Raw genomic sequence first — 26249 nt, 5'->3', positions numbered from 1 at the left:
TTATGAAGTTTTGAGTATGTTTTCTTGTGAGTCTTGCTTTTGTTTTTATTCTTCTTCTCTAGAAGTTTTAGGATATGTTCTCTGTTCCCAGTTATCTACCAATTTGTTATGGTGCATCTTGGTGTGAGTCTGTTTTCTTTTGCTGTGTTGGATAATTGATGACTCTTAACTAGAAAATTTGGGTCCTTGAGTTTTGGGGAAATTTCTTCATCATTTTGTCATTGATTTCTTTTCTATATGAACTTTATTGTTGCTTTCTGGATCTTCTGCTATTTGAATAGATTCTGAAGCACTTATCTTGTCTCTTATTTGCTTCTCTCAAGCCATTTCCTTCACATTTGGGCATGCTTTCCTTGACTTTTATCTTTCAGTTTTGATGTACCATTTTGTCTTCACAGCCATCCTTTGTCCAAATGTTTGGATCTGAAATGCCCCCGGAGGACTGTGTTGCCAACCTTTGGAACTATTGAGAAGTTTTGGAGAGAAATTGGGTCATTTTTTTTTTGGGGGGGTGCATATCTTTGAAGGAATAGTGGGTACCTAGGTCCTTCATCTCTCAGTCTTGGCTTTTTGGTTTCCATGGGTAAATAAGCCTCCTGTATATGCTCCCACAATGCTGCCTCCAGCTCAAACTGACAATAGCACATGGAGACGATCGACTGAAACCTCTGAATAAGTGGGCCAACATTTTCTTGATATAAACTGATTATCTCAGGTATTTTATAATAGCAGAGACTGACTAACTTATGTATTTACTTCACTCATTGTTTTTTTACTCATTGAGTTTGCTTGTTTATAGAGCATATAAATATTCATTTAACTTTTCTTTTGAATTCTTCAAAAATGATTTCCTTTATGTGTAGCTCTTGAATCAGAGTGGATCTTCTTCTCTTTGAGGGAATTGTTAGGATTATTTTTCTCTGGTAGTTAATCAGTTCTAACAATTTCTATTGATTAACCTACCAGCACCCCCATTGGTTTTTCACTGTCTGCTTCTAACAATGGATTTTGGCATCCTCTTACTAAGATTTGTTTCACCTCTCTAGTCTGATGATTTTCCTTGAGGCAGAACATTATACAAGATAAGAGCTTACTAAATCTATTTCCTGGCATTTCCCAGTGTACTGTACTATCTATTTCAAACAATAATTCATTGTCATTACTGCTTAAGAAATTTAGATCAATCCCTTTTTCACATTCTGTTTTTTTAAATGTTATTTTATTCTGTGATTAATCTTGGTTAAAACAATATTTGGATCAGGTCATTTGTTTACCATTTTTCATGTAGCGCCTATTTAATGGCTAATTTTTCTATTTGATAATAAGTTACAACCTTCTTTAATCCATCTGTACGATATGTATATCATTTATTTAAATTTCAAAATTTTGTCATTGTAGAAGAAAACTTTGGAGTCTTATTTTCTATTCAGCTAACTTGTGTTGACTATTCTTACTTTTCTCTAATGTAGGGTAGAGTGACATTACATTTACAGTTGACAGCTACTCATATTTTCATACCTTAGTACATCTTACTCTGATATAAAATATTATTACTAGTGACAAACACTGTAGTAGAAATTGTGCCTGAGAGAACAAATGAATACATTATGTATTACTTTTTTTTTTATTGTGAAAATAGCATACAGAGGGGTTACAATTACATGGGCAAGGTCATGAGTACATTTCTATCAAGCATTGTTGCCTTCTCCTTTGTTTCCCCTTACCATCCCTTCCTATCCCTCCCCTGCCCCCTGCAGCGCCACAGTTGTAAAGTTCTTTTTTCGACATAACATCTTGTACATCTCATTGTTGCAATGGGTCCACCTTCCCCTCCACAAATCATACCAACATCAAATACAGCGAAAACAGGGGTTATACTGTCGGGGAGGGACATACAAAGCAACAAAACAATCACTTTATAAATATGTTAGAAACAATAGCAAGAAAGAAAAAACATTTGAGTCCTTATCTTGGGGTTCATTTCGCCTAACATCAACTTATCTGACCATTTCTGCTTGTCTCAGACGTATACTAGTTATTGCAAATAAGGGAAACCATGGGACCTATGTTTCTTTGGGCCTGGTTTACTTCATTTAATATAATTTTTTCCAAGTCTTTCCATTTCCTAACAATTGGGGCAATGTCATTCTTTCTGATGGAGGCATAGAATTCCATTGTGTATATATACCACATTTTCTTGATCTATTCATCTACTGAGGAGCATCTGGCTTGGTTCCATATCTTAGCTATGGTAAATAATGCTGCAATAAACATAGTTGTGCTGGTAGCTTTTTGTTTGTGATCATTTGGGTAAATACCCAAAAGTGGGATTGCTGGGTATTAGGGGAGCTCTATGTGGAGTCTTTTGAGGAACCTCCATACTACTTTCCAAAGTGGTTGAACAAGTTTACACTCCCACCAACAATGCAGTAGGGTTCCTTTCTGTCCACATCTCCTCCAGCATCTGTTGTTATTAGAGTTCTTGATTATAGCCATTCTAACTGGGGTGAGGTGGTATCTCAATGTTATTTTGATTTGTATTTCTTTTATGGCTAGGGAGGTTGAGCTTTTCTTCATGTGTCTATTGGCCATCCTTCTTTCCTCTTCAGAGAAGTTTCTCTTTAAGTCTTTATCCCACTTATTTATTGGGCAGTTGTTTCTTTGAGAATTTGTTGTTGGGGGATTTAATTTTTTGAGTTCCAGGTATATTTTGGATATGAGACCCTTGTCCGTTGTATGGCTAGTGAAGATCTCCCAAATCCGTGGCTTTTTATTGATCTTGCTAGCTATGGCCTTTGTCATGCAGAAGCTCTGCAATTTCATGCAATCCCATTTGTTCAACTTTTCTTTGATTTGCTGTGTTTCTGGGTCTCTATTAAGAAAATTTTGACCTGTGCCAAGGAGACCTAGGGTTTCACCTATTCTTTCCTGTAATGTTTTCAGAGTATCTGTTTTGACTCCGAGATCTTTGATCCATTTGGAGTTGATTCTGGTGCAGGGTGATATATAAGGATCATTATGCATTACTTATAGGACATTGGCTTTTAGCTTTTGATCTACCACACAGATTTGTAAAGATTCAGAATTCACACAGGAGAATATAAAAAGTACTTTTTCCACTGGGTCCTGGTGGTTCATGCCTGTAATTCTAGCTATTCAGAGTCTGAAACCAGATGGAGCAGTAAAGTCTGTGAGACTCTTATCTCCAGTTAACCACCCAGAAGCAAAAGTGGAGCTGTGGCTGAAGTGGTAGCAAAAAAAGCTCAGGAAGAGCACCCAGACACTGTTTAAGCTCCAGGACCAACACAAAGAAACCAAAAGCAACAATCACCAAGAAAAAAATTTAATTCCATCAGGAACTCAGTCATTATAGTTACAATTTATAGCAAGTTGTCAAAATTAACACTTGCTGGAATTAATGTTGATTATATTCTTTTTTCTTCACTGGTGGTTACATTTTTATAGTGTAAACAACCATTACTTTGTAATTTAAGTTTTCTTTTTTTATTGTGAAAATACTGTACAGAGGGGTTACATAAATTACATGGGCAAGATAGTGAGTACATTTCTTATCAAGCATTGTAGACTCCTCCTTTGTTTACCCTTCCCATCCCTTTCCATCCTCCTGTAATTTAAGTTTTCTTAAATCATATTCTAAATAATAGGTTGTTTGTGAGAGATAATGAAGTTGCTAATGAAACACAACCTGTAAACTAAGTTTAGTCAGGGAAGGATGGCCTCAAACTCAAGAAAAATTGCTCAAGTTATATGATTCTTTATATTTTTATAGTCTGCAATAATTCACCTCTTTTTCATATTTGGAACTGTTGTATTTTTATATACCAAGAAACTTTTATATGTTGAAAACCAATTTGGCTTTGTATTTTTCTGTTACTAGGAATTGAATTCAGGGTTTCATGTTTACTTGGCTTGCTTGTTTAACTGGCACTTAAATCACCTGTCTTCTTGCTAGTTATTTTGGAGTCTCTCAGACTTTCAGTGTAGACTGACTTTTAACCTTGATCCTCCCATTTCAGTTTCCTAAATAGCTGGGATTATAAGTGTGAACCACTGAAAGCTGACCATCCATTTTTTAAATAAAAATTTCTGATTCTAAATTAATTTGATGAGAATACTATCTCTAAGTACTTTTCCTTGCAAATGGTAGGCTTTTAATCTTTATTTTTTATTTTTTTTATTGTGAAAATACCATACAGAGGGGTAACAATTACATGGTCATTAATCTTTGTTTATTGAGAAAATGATTACAAAATTATTATAAGATTCATTTTACTAATTGAGCAAATAGGGGAATCAGTATTTTCAGTATGTGAGGTATTAAAGAAACAAAGGTAAAAAAAAAGTCATCCCTACCTTTGGTATTGCTAAATGGTAAGCACATGGCTTTTGGAATTCGATTGACTTGATCCAATCTTGTCTATTTTATGAAAGCTTCAGTTTCATCATTTGAAACATGGTAAAAACCACTGTCTATCAAATCCATACTGCATGATAAGTGTTAAATAAATGCTAGCTGTTGTTACTGGAAGAATCACTACAGATCAGATGCTTCAGCTGGATTAGAATAAGGCCAGAATTATTGATCATCATTATAAAGACGATTGCTCAGTAGGGACCTTCGCTCATCTAGAAACATTTCTTTCCTATACTTTACATGACTCTCAAAGGTAAACTACATGACTTTATTTAATTACAATGTTGTGATGTAAATATAATTTGAATCTCAGGGAAATAAAATTATACCTTGTTTACCTTTCTTTTGATATTGCTGACTGTAGATTCCTTGTAAGTGGTAGAAATAATTAGCTTTTCAGCACCTGTAAATGGACTACTTCCCAATAAATCACTTAAATAATGAATTGATGCCATGAGTGTCAAGTAATCGAAGAAGATGGAATTAACTAATGTTCAGTGACTTAATTGAACGTCAGGTGTGTTTTTTCGTAGAATGATTTTATTTTTTTAAAGACAGTCTTGTTTGTCTCGAACTCCTGGACACAAATAATCCTCCTATTTCGGCCTCTGAGTAGCTGGGATTATAGGCATTATCATCATACGTGTCTTTAAATAATAATTTTTTTAAATTACCTTTCAGTATTAACTATTAGGGAATGTATTTATACTTCTGTCTGTACATACTGTTCTTTTTCTTTTCTTTTCTTTTTTAAGTGAGTGCGATCCTCAGGTTTAGACCACAGAGCCTTAAATACCCTGTGACCTTTTGGGTTAGCATTCTCAAGATTGGTCTCAAAACTTGCAGTCCTCTTCTAAGTTCATGTTTTGTCTTTTAATTTTTAGCTTTTTATATACTGTAATTTTGGCCTTCTTTTATTTTATTTTTTATTTTTTTCAGGGGTTGAGATTTAATAAAATTAATTATTTTTACTGCTTCATTGAAGACATTCTCAGATGAAATTGACTTTTGACATTTTTTTCTTTTTTTTTTTACTGCAGGCATAAGATGGTAAGGGACATGGTGGCTAATCATTGGGTCTGGTTTGGCCTTCATTCATATATACATATATTCATATATATATGCATATATATATTCATATATAAATATATATATATATATATATATATATATATTTTTTTTTTTTTTTTTTTTTGGTCCGTTCATGGGGCCTAAACTCTAGGCCTGGGCATTGTCCCTCAGCTCTTCAGCTCAAAGCTAGCACTCTACCGCTTGAGCCACAGCACCACTTCTGGCTTTTTTCTTTTTGCTTATGTGGTGCTGAGGAATCGAACCCAGGGCCTCATGCGTGCAAGGCAAGCGCTCTACCACTGAGCCACCTTCCCAGCCCCTTCTTTTATATATTGAGACAAACATATACATTGACTTTAGATCCATTATTCACAGGACAGTCTTAGGCAAAGATGGATCAACATTTTTTGAATCTAGGAATATGAGTAGATAAGCTCAGGTCTTGTTTCATAAAACATGAGTCTGAAAAGTTAAATAAAAAACCAGATATAGCTTTGGACTTTGGCTCATTGGATGGTTATTTCCTGAATTATTTCTACTGGCAACTTTATTATACAAATTTATTACTATATCCTCCATACAGTAATAAAATACAGCTATCTCATACTTTTAAGAAAGAGGGCCATTTGTAAATATCATATATTCTGCTATCTGATAAATGGAGAATAGTAACAAAGCTTTTATTATTTCTTATAATTTATTAATAGATAAAACAGCTTATGATTTGCATTAAAGAATTATCTGAAAGATTATACTTATTTTCTATAGCCTCATTAACTATTGCCAATTTGCATGTTTTTTCTAGAATCCAGAGTTAAATTTTTATATTCTCTTTTTTATGTGCTGGAAACTCAACAGATACTGATTTGTGTCTTTTTGCTTTTTTTTTTCTTTCTTTTATATCTTATTAATGGGAGGAGACTTTCATAGTAGCTCCTTATTCTTGAAATTGATAGCCTAGAGTCCTAGTTTCTTGTTACTCTGCCAGTATAGGATGGAGAGGTGAACTGAGACATGGACTAGTATTCTCCTTTTATCACCAATAAACTTTGTCATCCTTCTGAGCCTCAGCCTTAACATATGTAGAATGAAGTTCTTAAACTGAATGAACTTGACAAAATCTCTTCTGACTCTTAAAAAATCAATCCCATAATTCTTTTCTTCATCTTGGTGGCACATAACAATAAATCTACCTATTTACCAATAAATTTCTACATGAATATAATTACAAAGTAGGTATTTAGAACATGTCCAATTAGAATAACTGAAACTTTATACCCAAAAATCTTCTCAATTTTCTCTCCTCTACCAATCAACAGCTACCATTTCTACTTTCTTACTCTGTTTGATTACTTTAGATACTTTATTTAAGGGCACCACAAAATATTGCATTTAGTGCAGTGTTCTTAGGCTTCATCTAAGTTGTAGCATCATTTAGATGATAGGCTTTCATTCTTTTTGGAGGATGAATAGCATAGACCCCATTATGTTTATCCATTCATTGATGGATGTTTAGGTTGGTTCTGTATCTGGACTGTTGCGAATAGTGCTATAATGAACATGGGGATGGGAATACCTTCTGGAGATGCCTATTTCAATTCTTTTGAATAAGTAGCCACAAGTGGAATTAGTAGATTATATGGAAGCCTTATTTTTAATTTTTAAAAGGTTTCCTTTTTCATAGGGGCCATCTATTTTATATCCTTACCAACCCTGTTCAGTGGTACCAATTTTAACCACACTCTCATCAACATTTCTCCTTCTCTTTCTCCCTCTGTTTCCTCTTGCTCTTCTCTTCTGCCCTTATCTTTCTTTCATAGTGGCCATTTTACCATAGGGGAGGTAATATACCATTATGGTTTTGATTTTTATTTTTCTAATAATGATATTTAACATTTTTTTCTTGTATTCACAATTTGTATGCCTTTGGAGAAATGTCTGTTCAAGTTCTCTTCTTTCTTTCTCTTTCTTTTCTTCTTACTCTTCTTTCTTTCCTCCCTTCCTCCTCCTCCTTCCTCTTCTTTCTTTCTTTCTTTTTCTTTCTTTTCCTTCCTTCCTTCCTTCCTTCCTTCTTCCTCTTCTTTCTTTCTTTCCTTCCTTCCTTCTTTCCTTCCTTCCTTCCTTCCTTCCTTCTTTCTTTCTCTCTTTCCTCTTTTTCTTTCCTCCCTCCTCCTTCCTTTACTTCCTTCCTTCCTTCCTTCCTTCCTCCCTCCCTCCATTCCTCCCTCCCTCCCTCCCCTCTTTCTTTCTTTTTCTCCCTCCCTCCCTCCCTCCCTCCCTCCCTCCCTCCCTCCCTTCCTCCCTCCCTCCCTCCCTCCCTCCCTTCCTTCCTCCCTCCCTCCCTCCCTCCCTCCCTCCCTCCCTTCCTTCCTTCCTTCCTTCCTTCCTTCCTTCCTTCCTTCCTTCCTTCCTTCCTTCCTTCCTCCCTCCCTCCATTCCCCCCCCCCTCCCTCCTCCCCTCTTTCTTTCTTTTTCCTTCTCCCTCCCTCCCTCCCTCCCTCCCTCCCTCCCTCCCTCCCTTCCTTCCTTCCTTCCTTCCTTCCTTCCTTCCTTCCTTCCTTCCTTCCTTCCTTCCTTCCTTCTTTCTTTCCTCTTTTTCTTTCCTCCCTCCTCCTTCCTTTACTTTCTTCCTTCCTGCCTTCTTTCCTTCCTTCCTTCCTTTCTTCCTTCATCCCTCCCTCCCTTCCTCCCCTCTTTCTTTCTTTCTTTCTTTCCTTCCTTCCTTCCTTCCTTCTTCCTCTTCTTTCTTTCTCTCTTTCCTCTTTTTCTTTCCTCCCTCCTCCTTCCTTTTCTTTCTTTCTTTTGTCTTTCTTTCCTCCTCCCCCCCCCCCCCCCCACTTCTTCTTCATGGGGCTTGAACTGGGCCTGGGCGCTGTCCCTAAGCTCCTCTGCTCAAGGCTAGCACTCTACTACTTCTAATCCTCAGATGTCAGCCTCCTGAGTGGCTAGGATTACAGGCATAAGCCACAGGCACCTGGCCTGTGCTTCTTTTAAAACTGAGTTATTGTTATTTTGTGGAGTTGTAGAGGTTCCTTATATATTTGGGGAATTACCAGATATTTGGCAAATATTTTCTCTCATCCTATAGGTTATCTTTTTACAGTGTTTGTTTTGTTCCTGCTGAGGAGCCTTGTAAGTGCTATAATTTACTTTATGTTTGTTTTATTGTCTGTGCTTATGGTGGCCATATCCAAGAAACCATTACTAAGACCACTGTTAGGAAGCCTTTTACCTGTGCTTTCTTCTAGGAGTTTTGTGGCTTTAGGTCTATTTTTAAATATTTTGAATTTTTAAAAAATAATTTTAGATAGGGTTGAGCTTTATTCTTTTGCATGATAGTATCCAGTTTTACTAACCCTGTTTGTTGAAGAAACTACTATCTTTCTTCATTGTATATAGTCTTGGTACCCATGTCCAGGATCATTTTATCTTCGGTACGAGGGTTTTTTTTGGTTGTTTATGTTTGTTTTTTCTGTAGTCAAACTAAAAGTTTGTCAATTTTTATTGATCTTTTTAAAGAATAACACTTAGCTTCCTTACTTTTGCTGATGTTTTGTTTTTCCCCTACTTCTTAAGGGGTGAAGATTTTTTTTCTTCTTTTTGAGATGTATGTGTGTGTGTCGGCGGTGAGGGGTGGGGGGGGGGAAGGATAGGGTCTCACTATATAGCTAAGACTGGGTTTGAACTAATCTTCCTGCTCTGGGGATTTTAAAGTGCACACACTCTATAAAAGATCTCACCAGTTATGGTGAGATATTTACTGACATAAATCTCCCTTCATTATGTAACTTTTGAAATATTGTGTCTGCATTTGTCTCAAGATTTGGTTTATTTTTCTACTCGTGGGCTTGAACTCAGGGCCTGGGTGATGTCCCTGAGCTTTTTTTTTTTTAAGTCAGAGCTTGCTCTCTAGCACTTTGAGCCATAGCACCACTTCTGGTTTTCAAGTGGTTAATTGGAGATGATTCTCACAGACTTTCCTGCACAGGCTGGCTTCAAACTGTAACCCTCAGATCTCAGCCTTCTGAGTAGCTAAGATTATAGGCATGAGCCACCAGTGCCTGGCTCTCAAGATATTTTTGATCTCCCCTTTTGATTTCTTCTTTGACCTTAGGATCAATAATGTCATCTATTTCCATTCATTTGTGAAATTTTCTTTTTATTTACTGATTTCAGTTTCCATTTTATTATGCTTGTAAAGGCTATTTGGTTTCCAGTCTCTTAGATTTATTAAAATTTACTTTGTGACTTAATATGTGATATATCCTGGAGAATGTCTATGTGTGAGGGGAACATGTATTCTGCTGCTTTTGGTTAGAATGTTCTGCATACAGTTATTGTGACAATTAGGTTTGTGTTATTTAAGTCATCTATTTCTTTGTTGATCTTCTTTTTTGGATATTCTCTATAGTGTTAGATTTCAAAAGTTTAATATCAGAATCTTCTATGATTATGTTGTGGTTTCCCTTTTATAACTATTGTGTTTTGGCAGTGTTTTCATTATATGTTTGGTACTCTGATGTTTGGTGCATACATATTTATAATATTTATAATTGTGTTATCTTCTTTAATGTCACTCTTCATCCATGAAAATGTTTTGACTTAATGTCTATTATAGATTGAATATCCTTTAACTTTCAGTCTATTTATAACCTTCAATATATAATGAATCCTTTGTAGACATTTTACATTTAGATTTTTTTTGGGGGGGAGGGTCTGGTCGTGGGGCCTGAACTCTGGGCCTGGGCGCTGTCCCTCAGCTCTTCAGCTCAAGGCTAGCACTCTACCACTTGAACCACAGTGCCACTTCCAGCTTTTTTCTTTTTGCTTATGTGGAATCGAACCCAGGGCCTCATGCATGCAAGGCAAGTGCTCTATCACTGAGCCACCTTCTCAGCCTCATTTAGATGTTATTTTATTCATTGAATCACTCTTTGTTTTTTCATTGGGAGCTTTAATCCATGTACATTTAGAAAAATTAGTGTCTGAAAGGACTTCAAATTGCCTTTTTGTTTATTGCTCTTTCTCTGGTAGATATTTATTTCTCTTTTATTGTTGTCTTCTTTTATGTTCCATTATTTGTGTTTATGCCTAAATTCCTTGTGTTTTCTTTTGTGTATATTTTATGATTATTTTTCTTACGGTTGTCATGATACTCAACACAAAACATTATAGGTATAATGATATTGAAATTGACAACTTTTATACATTAACATCAATCACTCTTTTCTTTCTCCCTTTATATTATTGCCACAAATGACAGTTTTTTATGTACATCCATTTGTATATTTTTAAAGTTACAATTATTTATACTTGTGTTTTCTAACTTGTGCATTAGAATTGAATGACATGTCATTCAATTCATATTACAGTGTTATAGGATTTTGTATTTATTAATTATTTTCTGTGCTTCTGTGGTGCTGTCCAGTGTTCTTATTTTTCAACTGGTAGGATTCCTTTTATCATTGCTTGTAAGACAGGTCTAATAGTAATGAATTTCCATCAGCTTTTATTTTTAGGGAATCATTTTATTTCTCCTTAATTTTTGAAGAACAGTTTTACCAGATCTGTTTTTCTTGATTTGTAGTTATTTTTTCATTGATACTTATATTTATTTTTTTTAATTGAGAAGGTGATGAGCTGGGGAGTTACAGTTACATAAGTAAGGCAATGAGTACATTTGTTTTTAATCATTGTTACCCCAGCCCTCTTTTATCGCCCACTTACCCCTCTCTATCCCCCCTCAAGTTGTAATGTTCATATCCAACATAGTGTCAAGTGAATATCAATGTTGTTGTGGATCATTCTTACTTCTACTGTTTCTGTGATTCCCGTTTCCTTCCACATATTGCATTGTCTATTATGCAAAACATGAGGAACAAAAACTAAAAGAAATGGAGGAAGGAATAAAACAATAGAGAAAAAAGAACGAAGTATATACAGGGTCTAATGAGAACCTCTTTGTTTCTATAATTTAGAGTTCATGTTAATATGCTTCATTATATATAATCCTTTGCACTAAGCACTTGGGTTTTTGAGATCACCTGTTAAGAATATCATATTCATGTTCTAGTTCTTACAAATGAGGAAAATCATATGACCTGCTTTTCTTTAGGTCTGGCTTACTTCATTTAATATAATTTTTCCAAGTCTTTTTATTTCTTTATGAATGGAACAATGTTATCTTTCTGATGGAAGCATAGAATTCCATTGTGTATATGTACCACATTTTCTTAATCCATTCATCTACTGAGGGGCTTTTGGGTTGGTTCCATATCTAGGCTATGGTAATTAATGCTGCAATGAACATTGTCATACTGGTGGCTTTAGTGTGGCCTGTTTGTGGTCATTTGGGTAAATTCCCAGAAGAAGGATTGCGGAGTCATAGGGGAGCTCTATGTGTAGTCTTTTAAGGAACCTCCACACTGCTTTCCAGAGCAGTTGTCTTATTCCCTTCTAATTTACAAAATTTTTCCTGAGAAATCTGCTGAGAGTTTTATGGGATCTCCTGTAACAATGTCATGATTCTAAATGAATTCATTTATCAAGGCTTGAACTCTGAATGTGAAGAGAAAGCACTGAATTTTATGAATCTCAGGACAGTCAGTTGTCAGTACTTAGCAACTTATTTTCAATTAACACTTCAGTGTTCTTTTTTTCTGTTTGTTTTGTTTTCTGTTTGGAGAGTAGAATGTTTAAGGTCAGGAGACTCAAAAGCTGATAATAACATTTCAAGTAAGTAAATACACATATATGTTATCTCATTAGGAAGATATTTAACTTTATGTAAAAATATTTCAAAAGAGCGAAATTGATATCAGTGTTTTCTTAGTGGTATATTCTTTTTTATTTTCATTAAACAAGGCTTGATTTGAACTGTTCTTTCTCAAGGACTATATTCAATTTCACATTTTTTACTATGAAGATTTCCCACAGTGTTTCTTTATTTCCTAACTGGCCAAAGAAAGAAACCCATACTTCTTTAGAGCCAAGACTCTGAAAGCAACTGTACTCTTAGACATAAATACAGTACTTTATTTCTCTCTTGACAATATAATTAAAACATTTGTTTAAAAGGCACACGACTAAATACACTGTTTTATAAAATGCCAGTAAATATAGTGATAGCCTTCCCAGAACTAACAATATGTCAGAGTGTCTTTGTAGAAATCTTCTCACAGAGGATAATTCATTGAGACCAGTGCAAGCTATCTAAGATAACCTTTTGTTTTTAATTAAAGTGAGAAACAAGAAGCCAAGTCAAAAATTTGTTCTTTTCATTTCTCCAAGGTGAATGTGATAGAAATTCTGTTCCAATGAAGTGCTGGTACTCAATGACAAAACAACATAAATTCTGGGTATCTGTTGTCAGGCATTGAGCATTCTGTGCATGGTTTCACATGCCACTTTGATATATTGTGCTTAGAATCATTAATGAATTAATTTTTTCAGTGTAATTGTCTTGGTGCTAGAATTAAGGGGCTATTTTTCCTTCTTGAAATTGAAGTAAAGTCAGTGTTTTCTTAGCTTAAAAGGAGCAGACCTTCTAAGATTAGAACAGATAGAGGACTTAAAATATTAGACAACCAACTTTGTTATACAACATATGGAAGATAATATCTTTAGCACTTTATTTTCACCTATTGAGTGCTCTACTTGTAGTAGATTAAGTAAAGAATTTTGAATTGAAGTTTTAAAAGTAGTCTTATTGCCTGGAGCAATTAGAGGCTTTTGCCTTTAATCCTTACTACTCAGGAGGCTGAGACCTGAGGATCATGGCTTGAAGCCAGCCTGGGCAGTACAGTCTGTAAGACACTTATCTCCAATTAAACACACACACACACACACACACACACACACACACACACACACACACACACACACACACACACACACACACACACACACACACACACACAACTAGAAGTGGAGCTGTGGCTTAAATAATAGAACACTAGCTTTGAGAGAAAAAAAAAAGCTCAGGGATAGTGGCTAAGCCCTGAGTTCAAGTGAGCCTGGCCACCATCCTTGAGCTCGCCCTCTTTAAGTAAGTTTGGATGTGCATTCTGGCTTTTCTTCTTTCTCCAGTGTGTGTGTGTGTGTGTGTGTGTGTGTGTGTGTGCGTGCGTGCTCTCTCTCTGTGTCTCTCTCTGTCTCTCTGTCTCTGTCTCTCTCACACACACACATACAAAACACAAAGGAAGTCTTATTAAGGTTTGAAGTTACCTATTCAAAGTGTATAACTGAATGACTTTTAGTATATATAGAGATGCACACATCTCACTACAACAATTGAGGATATTTAAAAAAAATCAAAACACCATATTTATTAGCAATAGCTGTCAGCCTTTTTCTTCTTCACCTATGCCCTTTTTTCCCCCCAAAGTCATAGGAACTACTTAGTCCATATACTTTCGGGGTAGATTTTCCTATTCTGGATATTTCATGTATATACAACATGTAGTCTTCTGTGATTGAATCCTAAGAAGAGGACCATCTGTTCTAGAGTTCTCAGTAGTGGGCTGTGTTGGAGTTGGTCCTATGCCAGAACCATTGACTTTTGTGGCTTTGTGGTAATTTAGATTTGAGAAATTTGAGTCTATTAACTTTTTTTTGCCAATTTGAGATTGTTCTGGTTCTTCAGTATTTTGTTTTTAATGTATAAAATTTGGAATCTATAGGTAAAAATTGAGAGACTTCTTTCAGTTTTACCAAAGAAGACAGGTGGGATTTTGATTGACAATATTAAATCTTGTGATCCATGAATAAATTTTTTCTCATTTTATTATGCTATACTTAGAGCTTTAAATGAGAACTCTGGACCTGGAAAATTTTTACCCACTATCCCTATTTGTGGTACACTGACTTTAATTACTTTATATTGGAGTACCTTAATTGAATATTTCACTATTTGTAGTTTTCTATTATATATTTATAGCTTAAGTGCTGACTATTTGTTAGATGTGGAATATTAATATATTAATGGCATTATAAAATTCCATTAATAACAAATAGTCAACTGACATTTTTATGTATATGTGGGAGGGAGGGGTATATATTTTTTTGTAGTATGGGGATTTGAACTCAGAGCTTTACATTTGCTAGGTAGGACCTCTAGAACTTGTGCCACACTCTATCCCTTTTTGCTTTAGTTATTTTAAAGATGGTCTCATGTTTATGCATGGTCCAGCCTAGATTTCAGTCCTCCTGTTTACATTTTCTACCTAGCTGAGATGACAGGCATGATTTATCCTATTCAGCTGTTTTTGGAAATGGGGGAGTATCTCAGAAACTTTTTTTCCTGGACTGGCTTTGAACCTCCATCATCCATATCCTCACCTTTCAAGTAGTTTAGGTTTCACACGTGTCTTACTGTGCTGACACTGCTAAGTCTTCTAATTTACCCAGTCATATTCCTTTGAAGAAAAAAGGGGTAAATAGACATTGTCATATTTTGTTATTTCCAGATTGCCCCATTGTAACAATGAAATGTACAAGACACTATGCTGAAAATGAACTTTACACTTTGAGCGGGGGGGGGGGAGGAGGAGTTGGGGAGGCAGGGAGGGTAGAGAAGGTAGGGGAAAAACAAAAGAGGAGGTAACAATGCTCAATAGGAAATATACTCATTACCTTACTCATGTAACTGTAACCCCTATGTACAGTATCTTTACAATAAAAGAAATATAAAAACACTGTCATATAGATTCTTTCTTTTTTGAACAAAGACTAATAAAATACTCTTTAAATTCATCTTAGGTGCCAAATCTGATTCCAGTTTTAATGTTCAAATTAGGAAGACCTTTGGAACCTGTGCTATACAGTGACATATTGTATACATTACCTACACTTGGTGTTCACAAGGTTAGTGTATTAACCCATTTACTTAGGAAAGAAAAAAGAAAATTAAACCTAAGTAGTACATTGAAATTCTATTTGGTATTATGAAGTTTACAGGCCTAAATTTTTCCATGAGGGAAATTTAACTAAAGATGAAATTATTATAATATTTAAGAATTCTTTTAAATCACTTAATAGTCATGTTTTTATATTCATTGTTCTCTGAAACTGGCTCATCTCTTTCCCAAATTGCCTGCTATCTCCCATCTTCTGAGAAGATTAATAATATTCCAGCAACTTTCCATTATTTTAAAATGAGGGGTTTAAAATGCTTCTAGAAACTTTGAATTGGTCTTCATTTGCATGTATGAAACAAAAATGTAATGTTTTTCTAGGTATGCACAGGGCAGATTCTACGAGTAATCCAGTTGCTTGGAACTACCCCTCAACTGAGAGCTGTCACTTTGCGCCTGCTGACATCTTTGTGGGAAAAGCAGGTAAGCTCACAGACAAGTGTTTATATGAGCATTAAACATATTCCTTTTACTGAAGAAAAATAATTACATAATTATATGTGATAGCACTTTGATTTAGAATTATTAGTGAGTAGCATCAATGATTGCATTGAGATTTTGATTTATTTTGATGTATTTGATCTATAATACAGTTATTTGTGATTGACTCTCAGAAATAGAGAATCTGAAATAATCTTATTTCTTTATTTCTGTAATTTATCTCTCCATTTATGTGAGCAAGTAATAGAAATATGGTTGTGATTAGAGCCTTTGTAGTCAGGATGAGATTTAGCCACTTTCTTCTTTTATGAGGTGAACAGTATATGCATTTGTAACAAGATCCTCAGTAATCATAACAGTATTCTTCTCTGCTGATTAGCAGAAATATATTGTAATTTCCAATGCAAATGGAGATTTGGAAGTGAAAATGTTGCATTTAAAGGGACAGGGATTATTCAACTAATTTGGGAAGTCACCTTTTCTTGTGGAATTGTGTTATTAGGATCGTGTATATCCTGAACTGCAGCGTTTTATGGCTATGTCTGACATGCCTTCCCTCTCTGTGAGCAAGGAGCTCCAGTGGGAGAAACTGATTGCCAAAGCAGCATCCATCAGAGATATATGCAAGCAAAGGTAAGGTGGTTATTTCCTCAGGATGTACAGTGTGATATATTTTTTTTTCTCACCTAATCTTTTATCATATGGAAGTATAAATTACTTTCAATTCATGTTTGCTGACTAAAGTTGTTAGACATTAACTTTGAGAAGGAAGTATGTTGTTTCCTTTGCAATCTAGTTTTATATTTCAGTTTATAAGATGTTTATATGCTTTCTATGGGTAGTAATTTAATATTACAGTAAAATATAGGATGTTGTGTTTTCTATTTTTCTGTATTCAGCTTTTAGATCACTGAAAACTAAACATTACACTTCTAAACTGTCTTATTTCCCAGCTACCTCTGAGTTTTAAGAGTTCTTGCTATATGGCTAAGGCTGGCTTTGAAGTCTCAATTTCCTCAGCCTCCCAAGTATTGAGACTATAGACATGTACCACTATGCTTGGTTTGTACCTGATTTCTTTTCTTTTTATCTTGTTCATTTATTTGCCTGATTTTTTTTTAATGCCTTATTTGTGACTCATTGGGTGGAATTACTAGGAATATAACAAGGAAGGAAAAGATGTTGAATTTCCTAATGTACTCAAAGATTTTAGGGACACATGAAAGTAGGAAGCAGACTCTGCTGCTCTAAATTATGGATTAATTGATAGGCCAGAGGTGATAAGACTGAAGTAACAACAGTAAAGCTCTACCTTACCAGGATTATTTTCCTTGCTTGGGTGAAGTAAAAATATATACAGAGGAAATAGATTGGATGCATCTGAAGTCATTTGTTTCCCATGCTGATTAGGCTGCTGAACTGTAAAATTCCTGGGAGCATGTCTCATGTCTGTCACTGACCATAGGGTGAATGATGCTTCCTGAAGCTGCTCATTGGGTTAGCCTGGATGCTGACACATCCTTAATTCCTGTTTCAAGTCAAATATTGGGTCAGATGTATAGGAATTTAATCCTACTGGTCTGTTTCATTTCTAAGCTTCTGTCTCTCTGCATGACAAAAGTAATTTCAGTGTAAGTTACAAAAAAGTTATACATATATAACCCAAGATCTAGGAGTTTGAATTTTATTACTGTATTAGTAGAGAAAAAAATTCAGAGGTAGAGTGGTTAGCTGACATTTATTATTATTATTGTTGTTGTTGTTATTGCTATTATTATATTTTGTTTGTTGGTCATGGGGCTTAAACTCAGGGCCTGGGCTCTGTTCCTGAGCTCTTTTGCTCAAGGCTAGTACTCTACCACTTTAGCCACAGCTCCACTTCTGGTATTTGAGGAGTTAATTAGAGATAAGAGACTCATGGACTTTCCCGCCCAGGCTGGCTTCAAACTGCAATCCTCAGATCTCAGTCTCCTGAGTAGTAAGGATTACAGGTATGAGCCACTAGCACCTGACATTTTATTAGTGAAGAAAAGTATGATATAATTGGGGTAACAAGGATTCAAAGATGGACCTGTGTTGCTATTTAGTGAAAGGTACTCTGGAAAGTTGCATTAATGAATGTAACATGGTGCCTAGTATGAGGTAGGTGCTCAGTTAGTTATAATTTCTATTATTATTTTTTATCACTGTTATTGTGGTAATCACTTAGTATCACTTCTACTGTAAGTCATCTTCTGATCTCAGATCTTTGCTTTCAATCAGTGGCTTATACCAGAGCAATCACCCGGAAAAAATAGCTTTCTATACTGATAATTTCAGTAGGATGTCGATCCTATTTTTTTAAGCCACTATTATGCATTTGATTGTTCTCAACTTAGACAATACAGTTTGTGATTTAAGAGGAATAACATTTGTTAAAAGCTGTTTTCCTTCTTTGGACAATAATTCTATATAAAAATGATCAATAAGGTATAGCAGAAATGATCATAATACATTTTTTAAAAGAAAAACATATTGTTATAGTATTTGAACGTTGATATTTAGTAGTACAAGGGTAAAGAAAAGCACCAGGAGCTGGGCACTGGAGGCTCATGCCTGTAATCCTAGCTACTTAGGAGGCAGAGATCTAAGGATCATGGTCTGAAGCCAGCCTATGCAGAAAAGTCCCCAAGAGACTCTTATCTCCAAATAACCACTCAAAATCCAGAAGTGGTACTATATCTCAAAGTGGTAGAGCACTAGCATTGAGTACAAAGAGGCTCAAGGGACAATACCCAGGCCCTGAGTTCAAGCCCCACAACTGGAAAAAAGAAAAAAAAAACACTTTTGTTTCAGACAATATCTTTTGTTCAGGCAAAGATCTGGGAATGATAGTATCTGTTTGGATCTAATTTTGATTTAAGCTGTCATTTCTTGTAGGCCTTATCAGCATGGTGCAGACATGTTGGCTGCTATTTCTCAGGTGCTCAATGAATGTACCAAGCCTGACCAAGCTACTCCAGCAGCCTTGGTGTTGCAAGGTCTTCATGCACTCTGCCAAGCAGAGGTAAGTATATTTGAATTGTTTTGGAAAACTCTGAAGAAAATATTTTACAAGGCACAATGTCTCCAATGATGTAAGATCAGATTCAGGTAACTAAAAGTCTAAATATCAAATCTCAAGAGTTTTGTTTAGAAGAGGAGAACTGCTTTACAAATTTATTCTAGATGGGAGTCTTAAACCATCTGTTCATGTAGAAATTCTTTTCCAGACTAAAGAAAACCAAACCTTTTATATCTCCTTGTTCTTATTTATTTTTATTAAGATAAAAAGGGAAATCATATTTATAGAACTTGAGCATAATTACTTCCTAATTTTGTGAATAAAGAGCCTTAAGAATCAGGTGAGATGAGGAAATTGGCTTGGCCCATGGTACATTGATAGTCAGCAAAAGTTATTGGCTTAAATATTAAGCCTGTAGCTGGGTGCTGGTGGTTCATGCCTATAATCCTAGATACTGAGGAGGCTGAGATCTGAGGATCATGATTTGAAGCCAGCTTTGGGCAGGAAAGTTCACCAGACTCTTATCTCTAGTGAACTACTCAGAAAGGGCTTGAGTGATGCTGTGGCTCAAGTGGTAGAGCACTAGCCTTGAGCAAAAGACGCTCAAGGACAGCACCCATACCCTGAGTTCAAGCCCCAAACCCTGCAAAAAAAAAAAAAAAAAAAAGAAGAAGAAAAAAGATTAAGCCTGTAATAATGATGATCATTTATTAGGATTCCATCCTAATGATTACATTTGGTAGAATAAATTTTAAAATTTGTTTGAAATATTTTGAACTTAGGTTATTCCCAGATTTATAGTATAGCAGAAAGAATCTTTATGTTTTGAAGAAGTATGAGTATCACATCAAAGTTCATTCATTGACTTAACCACAGTTTTTGACATAGTGAACATAGATACTATAGTTTGTTTGTTTTTTTGTCCTGGGGCTTGAACTCTGGGCCTGGGCGCTGTCCCCGCGCTCTTCAGCTCAAGGTGAGCACTCTACCACTTGAGCCACGGTGCCACTTCTGGTTTTGTAGTGGTTTATTGGAGATCAGAGTCTCATGGACTTTCCTGACCAGGGTGATTTTGAACTGTGATCCTCAGATCTCAGCCTCCTGAGTAGCTAGGATTAGAGATGAGAGCCACCGGCCCCTGGCAGATACTAGTTTCTTTCTTTTTTTGGGGGGTTGGAGGGGGGTCCAGTCGTGGGCGTAAACTCTGGGCCTGGGAGCTGTCCCTCAGCTCTTCAGCTCAAGGCTAGCTCTCTACCACTTGAGCCACAGTGCTACTTCCGGCTTTTTTTTTTTTTTTACTTATGTGGTGCCGAGGAATTGAACCCAGGGCCTCAAGCATGCAAAGCAAGCGCTCTACCACTGAGCCACCTTCTCAGCCCAGATACTATAGTTTCTAAGTAAATGAGAGTAGGTGGAATTCTTTGAATTTGTTATCTTTAGTAGTTGTATAAAGGAGGTGCCATGTAACAAAGCAATTTATGAATCCAGTTTATATTGATCTGTCTCATCCCTTCATCGGTTTCACCCTTTCCTTATTTTGTGAATACTCTATATCTTGATCAATCTCACCCTTTTCAGCATTCTCACCCATCCCACTATCTACCTCTCCTCTCACTCTTCTTAATTTTGTGCAATATAACTACCACCAATCAAGAGCAGGTAGAATTCCTTTACCTTAAAGTTATGACTAAGTATGATTGATAATGATGATAATTAAAGAACGACCAGTAATATAAGTTGTATATATATATGCTCAGTTTCCTGTGCTAAATGCTTCTGTGTGTCCCTCTGTAACTGTGGAATATATATTTAACAATTGAAGATAATAGACAAGTTAGATACTCAGAAACTTGACAAGAGAAGAAAGTCATGTTCTTTTGGTGTTCAGAGCTGGCAATGGCATTGCTGTTCAGAAATTGGGTACTGGTAGTTGGACAAGTTGCTCCAAGTTCACAGTACAAGACAATTTGAGCAGGGGAACTCTGTTCCTAGCCAAGGACATGTTTCTTATTGCTTCAATTGGTAAGTGTTATTCTAACAATTATACTACCTTCCTAAAAAAGAATTCTGAGACTTATTTTGCAACAAGCTTCTAATACTTCTGTCTTCTAGAAATTGAGGCTTCATGTCTAGATATCTCATGAAGCTTACCTCTTGTTTGGTGCCTCTATACTACTTCTTTGCTTGGATAAATGCAAATCTCTTCCCCTTGAGTCTTCCCCTGTCCCCCCACTAACATTATGAAATCCAAATTCATATTATATTTTCATCAAAACATCCTTTTAAGAAAACTCAAGTGATACATTGTGTATGAAATATGACTTATCTACCTAGCAATAGCCATTAGCTCTCTTACAAATCCTCTTTATAACAAGATGGCCAATAATAAATAATAGAGCAATACCACTAGTCAGGGAACTTTATTTGGAAGAATATTTTCTTATCCTTACTTTTTTTGTTGTTGTTGTTGCTTATGGGGCTTAAACTCTGGGCCTGGGCACTGTCCCTCAGCTCTTCAGCTCAAGGCGAGCACTCTACCACTTGAGTCATAGCTCCACTTCCAGCTTTCTAGTGGTTTATTGGAGATAAGAGTCTCATAGACTTTCCTGCCCAGGATGGCTTTGAACTGCTATTCTCAGATCTCAGCTTCTTGAGTAGCTAGGATTAAAGGTATGAGCCACCAGTGGCCAATCTTACTTAATCTGTGTTTTTTACAAGGTATTTTATTAGCATGTATTAGTTGTACAAGGAGTTTCAGTGTCTTTTTTTTTTTTTTTGTCGGTCATGGGGCTTGAACTCTGGGCCTGGGCATTGTCCCTGAGCTCTTCAGCTCAAGGCTAGCGTTCTACCACTTGAGCCACAGCACCACTTCCAGCTTTCTGGTAGTTAGTTGGAGATAAGAGTCACATGGACTTTCCTGTCCGGGCTGGCTTTGAACCACAATCCTCAGATCTCAGCCTCCTCAGTAGCTAGGATTACAGGCGTTTGCCACCAGGTGGCTCAGTGTCTTTTTTTAATTAATGCATACAAAGTATCCCTATCAAACTCACCCTTTCATCTCCTTCATCCATTCTCCTACTTCCTGAAACAGTTTCAGCAGTCTTCATTCTTCTAAATTATATTCATATATGTAAAATGCTTCCACCATATTCTCCCTCTTCTCCTTCTCTGTTGGACCTCTCCTCTGTTTAAGTTTCCTCCCCTCCCCACTTATCTCTACTGCAGTTTGAAGTTTCCTGAAGTTTCAAGGCCTCATACTGATGGCAAGGATCTTTTCTTCTGGAGCCATAATCCTGTTATTTCTTTTGCTTTAGTTATTTTTTAGGTAAGGTCTTGTGTTCTCTTTCCTTTCTTCATTTAGAACATAATTATGTTACTCATGCTTCTTTTGTAGCTCATGTGATGTGTACATAGATACCATCGTGCCTGGCTTGCTTATTGAAATGGAGATTTCACAAACCTTTTATGCTCTGGGGAGCCTTAAACTACAATCTTTCTGATTTTTGCCTCCAGAGTAGCTATGATTGCCAGTGTGTACCACCATACCTAGCTGTACCATATTATTTAAAAACTAGATACTACACATGTCCTGAATTGTGATATGTATTGAATCTACTTTGCTATTTGTTTTGGCAACAAAAATGATCTCTTCTAATTTTTGTTGGTGGATAGCTTTAAGTTCATCTACCTAAGTAGAAATAGCACATTTCTTTTTGATGAAAATTTTGAGACTTTGTGTCTCTGTTTTATTTAAGGCTTTCCAAGTTGTATGTGCGTGTGCCTGCACACACACACACATGTTTGTTTTCATATTTGTGACATTGCTGCTGTCATATCCTGTGACGTATGTTAAAGTTGTAAAATTCATTCAAGTTAGCAGCTCTTGCCAGGTACATTCAGTAGTCTGGGACTAATCTTTTGGTTTTGGGGCCTGAATGCTGTCCTCAGGAGTCATTACGTGTTCTGTGAGGCCATGTCTTGTGTCTTCTAATTGATATCATGTGTTAAGCATTGATATGGCTGCCAGATTAACTAAAAAATATTCAGTGTAGTCATAAACCCATTTCCTAGCATCATGTAGAGATTTTTCTATTACTTTTCAGACCCTTGACTATCAAATATAATTAGGAATACAGAAAATAGCCTAAAACAATGACATCAATCAATAAGGATAAAAGAATAAAACTGAATTAACTCAGCTTTTAGAGAATACATCAGTTAGAAAATCATTCGCAATTGAATTTGCATGACTTTCCCAAACTTGCCTTTGTATAGAAGATAGTGCTTTTTTCCCCCTTAAAGTTGATAATTAACTCTTAGATTTGAAAGTCATAATCCTGAGACTTAGTTATCTTTAATGAAGGCAGATTAAGTTTATAGTTACTGCTTACTCATTAACATGATCATCAATAAGAATCATTTAAAAAGTTCTCTTCTACCTAATGCCTAGGCATGTCACAATACAGATTTTTTTCTAATATAAATGCTTTTGGTGCTTCTTTGCTCAAAAATCACAGAAGTATCTAGATATCCTGATTGACCATGAACATGAGAATGTAGTTTAGAAGTTTGGAAGTAGAAGACAGAAATTTATTCTTTCTTTAATGTTATTGCCATGTTGTTTTAGACTTCATCAGTTTCTTTTAAGGCTAAATGACTTTCTTTAAAAAAAACAAAAACAACTAGTGTTTCAAGGGTATTTGGCACAAATTTTGCCATTCACTGATACAGGGATGGCAAGATTTTGTTTCCTAGTGAAGAAATAGAGGCTCTGGCATTCAGTAAGTTTCCTGAAGTCATATGACTCACAAAATGATCCAAGACTCTTGAGTCTCCTGATTTTTTGTTTCTCCCAGGCTTCCTTCCTTTGAAAAATGTGGGCATTGAAAGAAAGTAATTTCATTTGTCTTTAAGCCAAGGGGTTGTCATTTTCAAAGGAAAGTAATAAATACGCTGTATTCTGTGTTCCTTATCTTTTCCATCCAGCATTCTCTTCACTTTTTGTCCCACCCTACCCCATTTGCCTACTTTTCTTAGGTCTCTCTGACTTAATACAGAGTAATGGCTTTGAGAAGGAATATTTTCTCTGTAAAATAGCAGCTACACTGAGTCAGAATTCACATATATACAAGCCTTCCTTTTAATGCTCACAGTTGCATGTTTTACAGTCTATTCACATCATCATGCAGCCACCACTACATAGAGATGTTCTCTCTCAAAAACATGAGTTCTGGAAACTTCATGTGAACCAATATATGAAAAACATGGGTTACCATTTCTTGTGACTGCCTTCTTTAACTTGACAATTTTATGGCCCATCCCACGCATGTTATAACATATGTCAATTTCTTTCACAGTTGAATAGTATCTAATCATTTATCAATTGATGGCCATTTGGAGTGCTTCTGTTTTTGCCATTTTGTAATTTTTTTTTTTTTTTTTTTTGGTCCGGTCGTGGGGCCTGAACTCTGGGCCTGGGCGTTGTCCCTCAGCTCTTCAGCTCAAGGCTTGCGCTCTACCACTTGAGCCACAGCGCCACTTCTGGCTTTTTTTTTTTTTTTTCTTATGTGGTGCTGAGGAATCAAACCCAGGGCCTCAAGCATGCAAGGCAAGCGTTCTACCACTGAACCACCTTCCCAGCCCATGTTTTTGCCATTTTGAACAACAATGTTAGGAATTTGTGTTCAGGTTTTGTGCAGATGCCCTTTTATTTTGAAGATACAGTCATAGAGCTAGAATTTTTTGGATTATATGGTGACTCTAAAATTTCATTATTTGAAGAATTTGTAAAAAGAACTTACCAAAGTGACTATTGGAGCAATAATGTAGGAAGATTTAAATTTCTCCACATCCTCACCCATACTTATTACTGTTTGTGTGTGTGTGTGTGTGTGTGTGTGTGTGTGTGTGTGTGTGTGTGTGTCTGTCTGTCCTGGGGCTTGCACCTTGCACTCAGGAGCCCTTTATCTTTCTTGCTTGAGCTCCACTTCAGGCTTTTTATTGGTTAATTGGAGATCATAAGAGTGTCATGAACTTTCTTGTCTGGTCTGGCTTTTAACTATGACCCTCAGATCCAATCTCACCTTCCTGAGTAGCTAGCATTACAGGTGTGAGCCTCCTGCTCCTGGCTGTCAGTTTGTTATAGCATCATATTATTTGTATAATAAAAATAGTTAGTAAACCTCATCAGTTTCTCATTTTTCCATATTCATTTTCATTCTTTATATATAAATGCATTTTAAAAAGTTTCAATTTTCTTTTTTTTACATTTTCTAGACCTATTTTTAATGTTTCTAAAAATTATAATGGTTTAATTACTTTGCACAGAGTGAAGATATCTCAAGTAGTCAAGTTTTATTGGTTTTTAAAATGAGTTCCCATTTTTCTTTCTTTAAAATTAGCAGTCTAAGAAGTAATTTCATGTATGAAAGAATTCCTTTCTTTTGGATGATTTTCTTACTCTAAATATTTTGGAATTTTAAAGTTTTTTTTAATTTTTTTGCTTGCTCAGCAGTAATGGGATTTGTAGTTAGGGTTAATCTCTGTGCTTTATTTCCAGTCCTTTTTTTGTTTTATTTCTTTTCGGAAATGGGCTCACATTTTTTGCTGAAGGTACTCTTGGGACACTATCCTCAAGCATAACTAGGATTATATGTATGATCAACCATATCCACCTTATTTGTTGCGATCAGCCTTGCTAACTTTTTACCTGAACTACAGTCCTCCTCCCAAACTCCACCTCTGAATTAGCTAGGATTATAGGTATGAACCAGTATAGCCAGGCAAAAGATATTTTCTGATCTTATTAACTACCTATTTTCTAGTAACTTTCCATATTATCCAATAAAAAGAGGTAGAAAATGTAGCAACTGGTATCCAGGCTTCTGGAAGTATTATTTGTTAATAGTAAGAAGAGTTCATTTGTGTTAGTTATACTGAGTTTAAGATATGATTTCTGGGATGCCATTCGGCTTGTTAACAGAATTCCAAAATCTTAAATATCCAAATATTCTAAACTATTACTAAGGAAAGGAGTGGTCTAAACTGACTTTATTTATTTTTATTTTATTTTTTTTTGCTTCAGAAAATTTTGACCCATTCAAGCTTAAATTTTGGAATTTAAAGAATTAGAGAAGCGGGGTGCCCGTGTTTCACACCTGTAATCCTAGCTACTCAGGAGGCTGAGATCTGAGGAGCAGATCAAGCAGCCCAAGCAGGAAAGTCTGTTAGACTCTTATCTCGAATTAGCCACCTTGAAAACCGGAAGTGGCTCTGTGGCTTAAGTGGTAGATTGCTAGCCTTGAGCTGAAGAGCTCAGGGACAGCTCCTAAGCCCAAAGTTCAAG

The 26249-nt window shown here is 35.9% G+C and overlaps 1 protein-coding gene across 3 annotated transcripts in view; it reads left to right on the top strand.

The window, feature by feature from the left end:
- Focad (focadhesin) overlaps positions 1-26249 on the top strand; it is a 264104-nt gene that overhangs the window by 109001 nt on the left and 128854 nt on the right. For all 3 annotated transcript variants that reach the window (XM_042692885.1, XM_042692886.1, XM_042692887.1), the window contains 4 exons: positions 15266-15370; positions 15742-15843; positions 16364-16494; positions 18781-18907. In XM_042692885.1, coding sequence (XP_042548819.1) covers positions 15266-15370; positions 15742-15843; positions 16364-16494; positions 18781-18907 — 465 coding nt within the window. The remainder of the gene's footprint in view (positions 1-15265; positions 15371-15741; positions 15844-16363; positions 16495-18780; positions 18908-26249) is intronic.

The sequence above is a fragment of the Dipodomys spectabilis genome, unplaced genomic scaffold (genome assembly GCF_019054845.1).
Source record: "Dipodomys spectabilis isolate Male_0828 unplaced genomic scaffold, ASM1905484v1 ptg000158l, whole genome shotgun sequence".
NCBI lineage: Eukaryota > Metazoa > Chordata > Mammalia > Rodentia > Heteromyidae > Dipodomys > Dipodomys spectabilis.
This window is presented reverse-complemented; position numbering and strand designations above follow the sequence as displayed.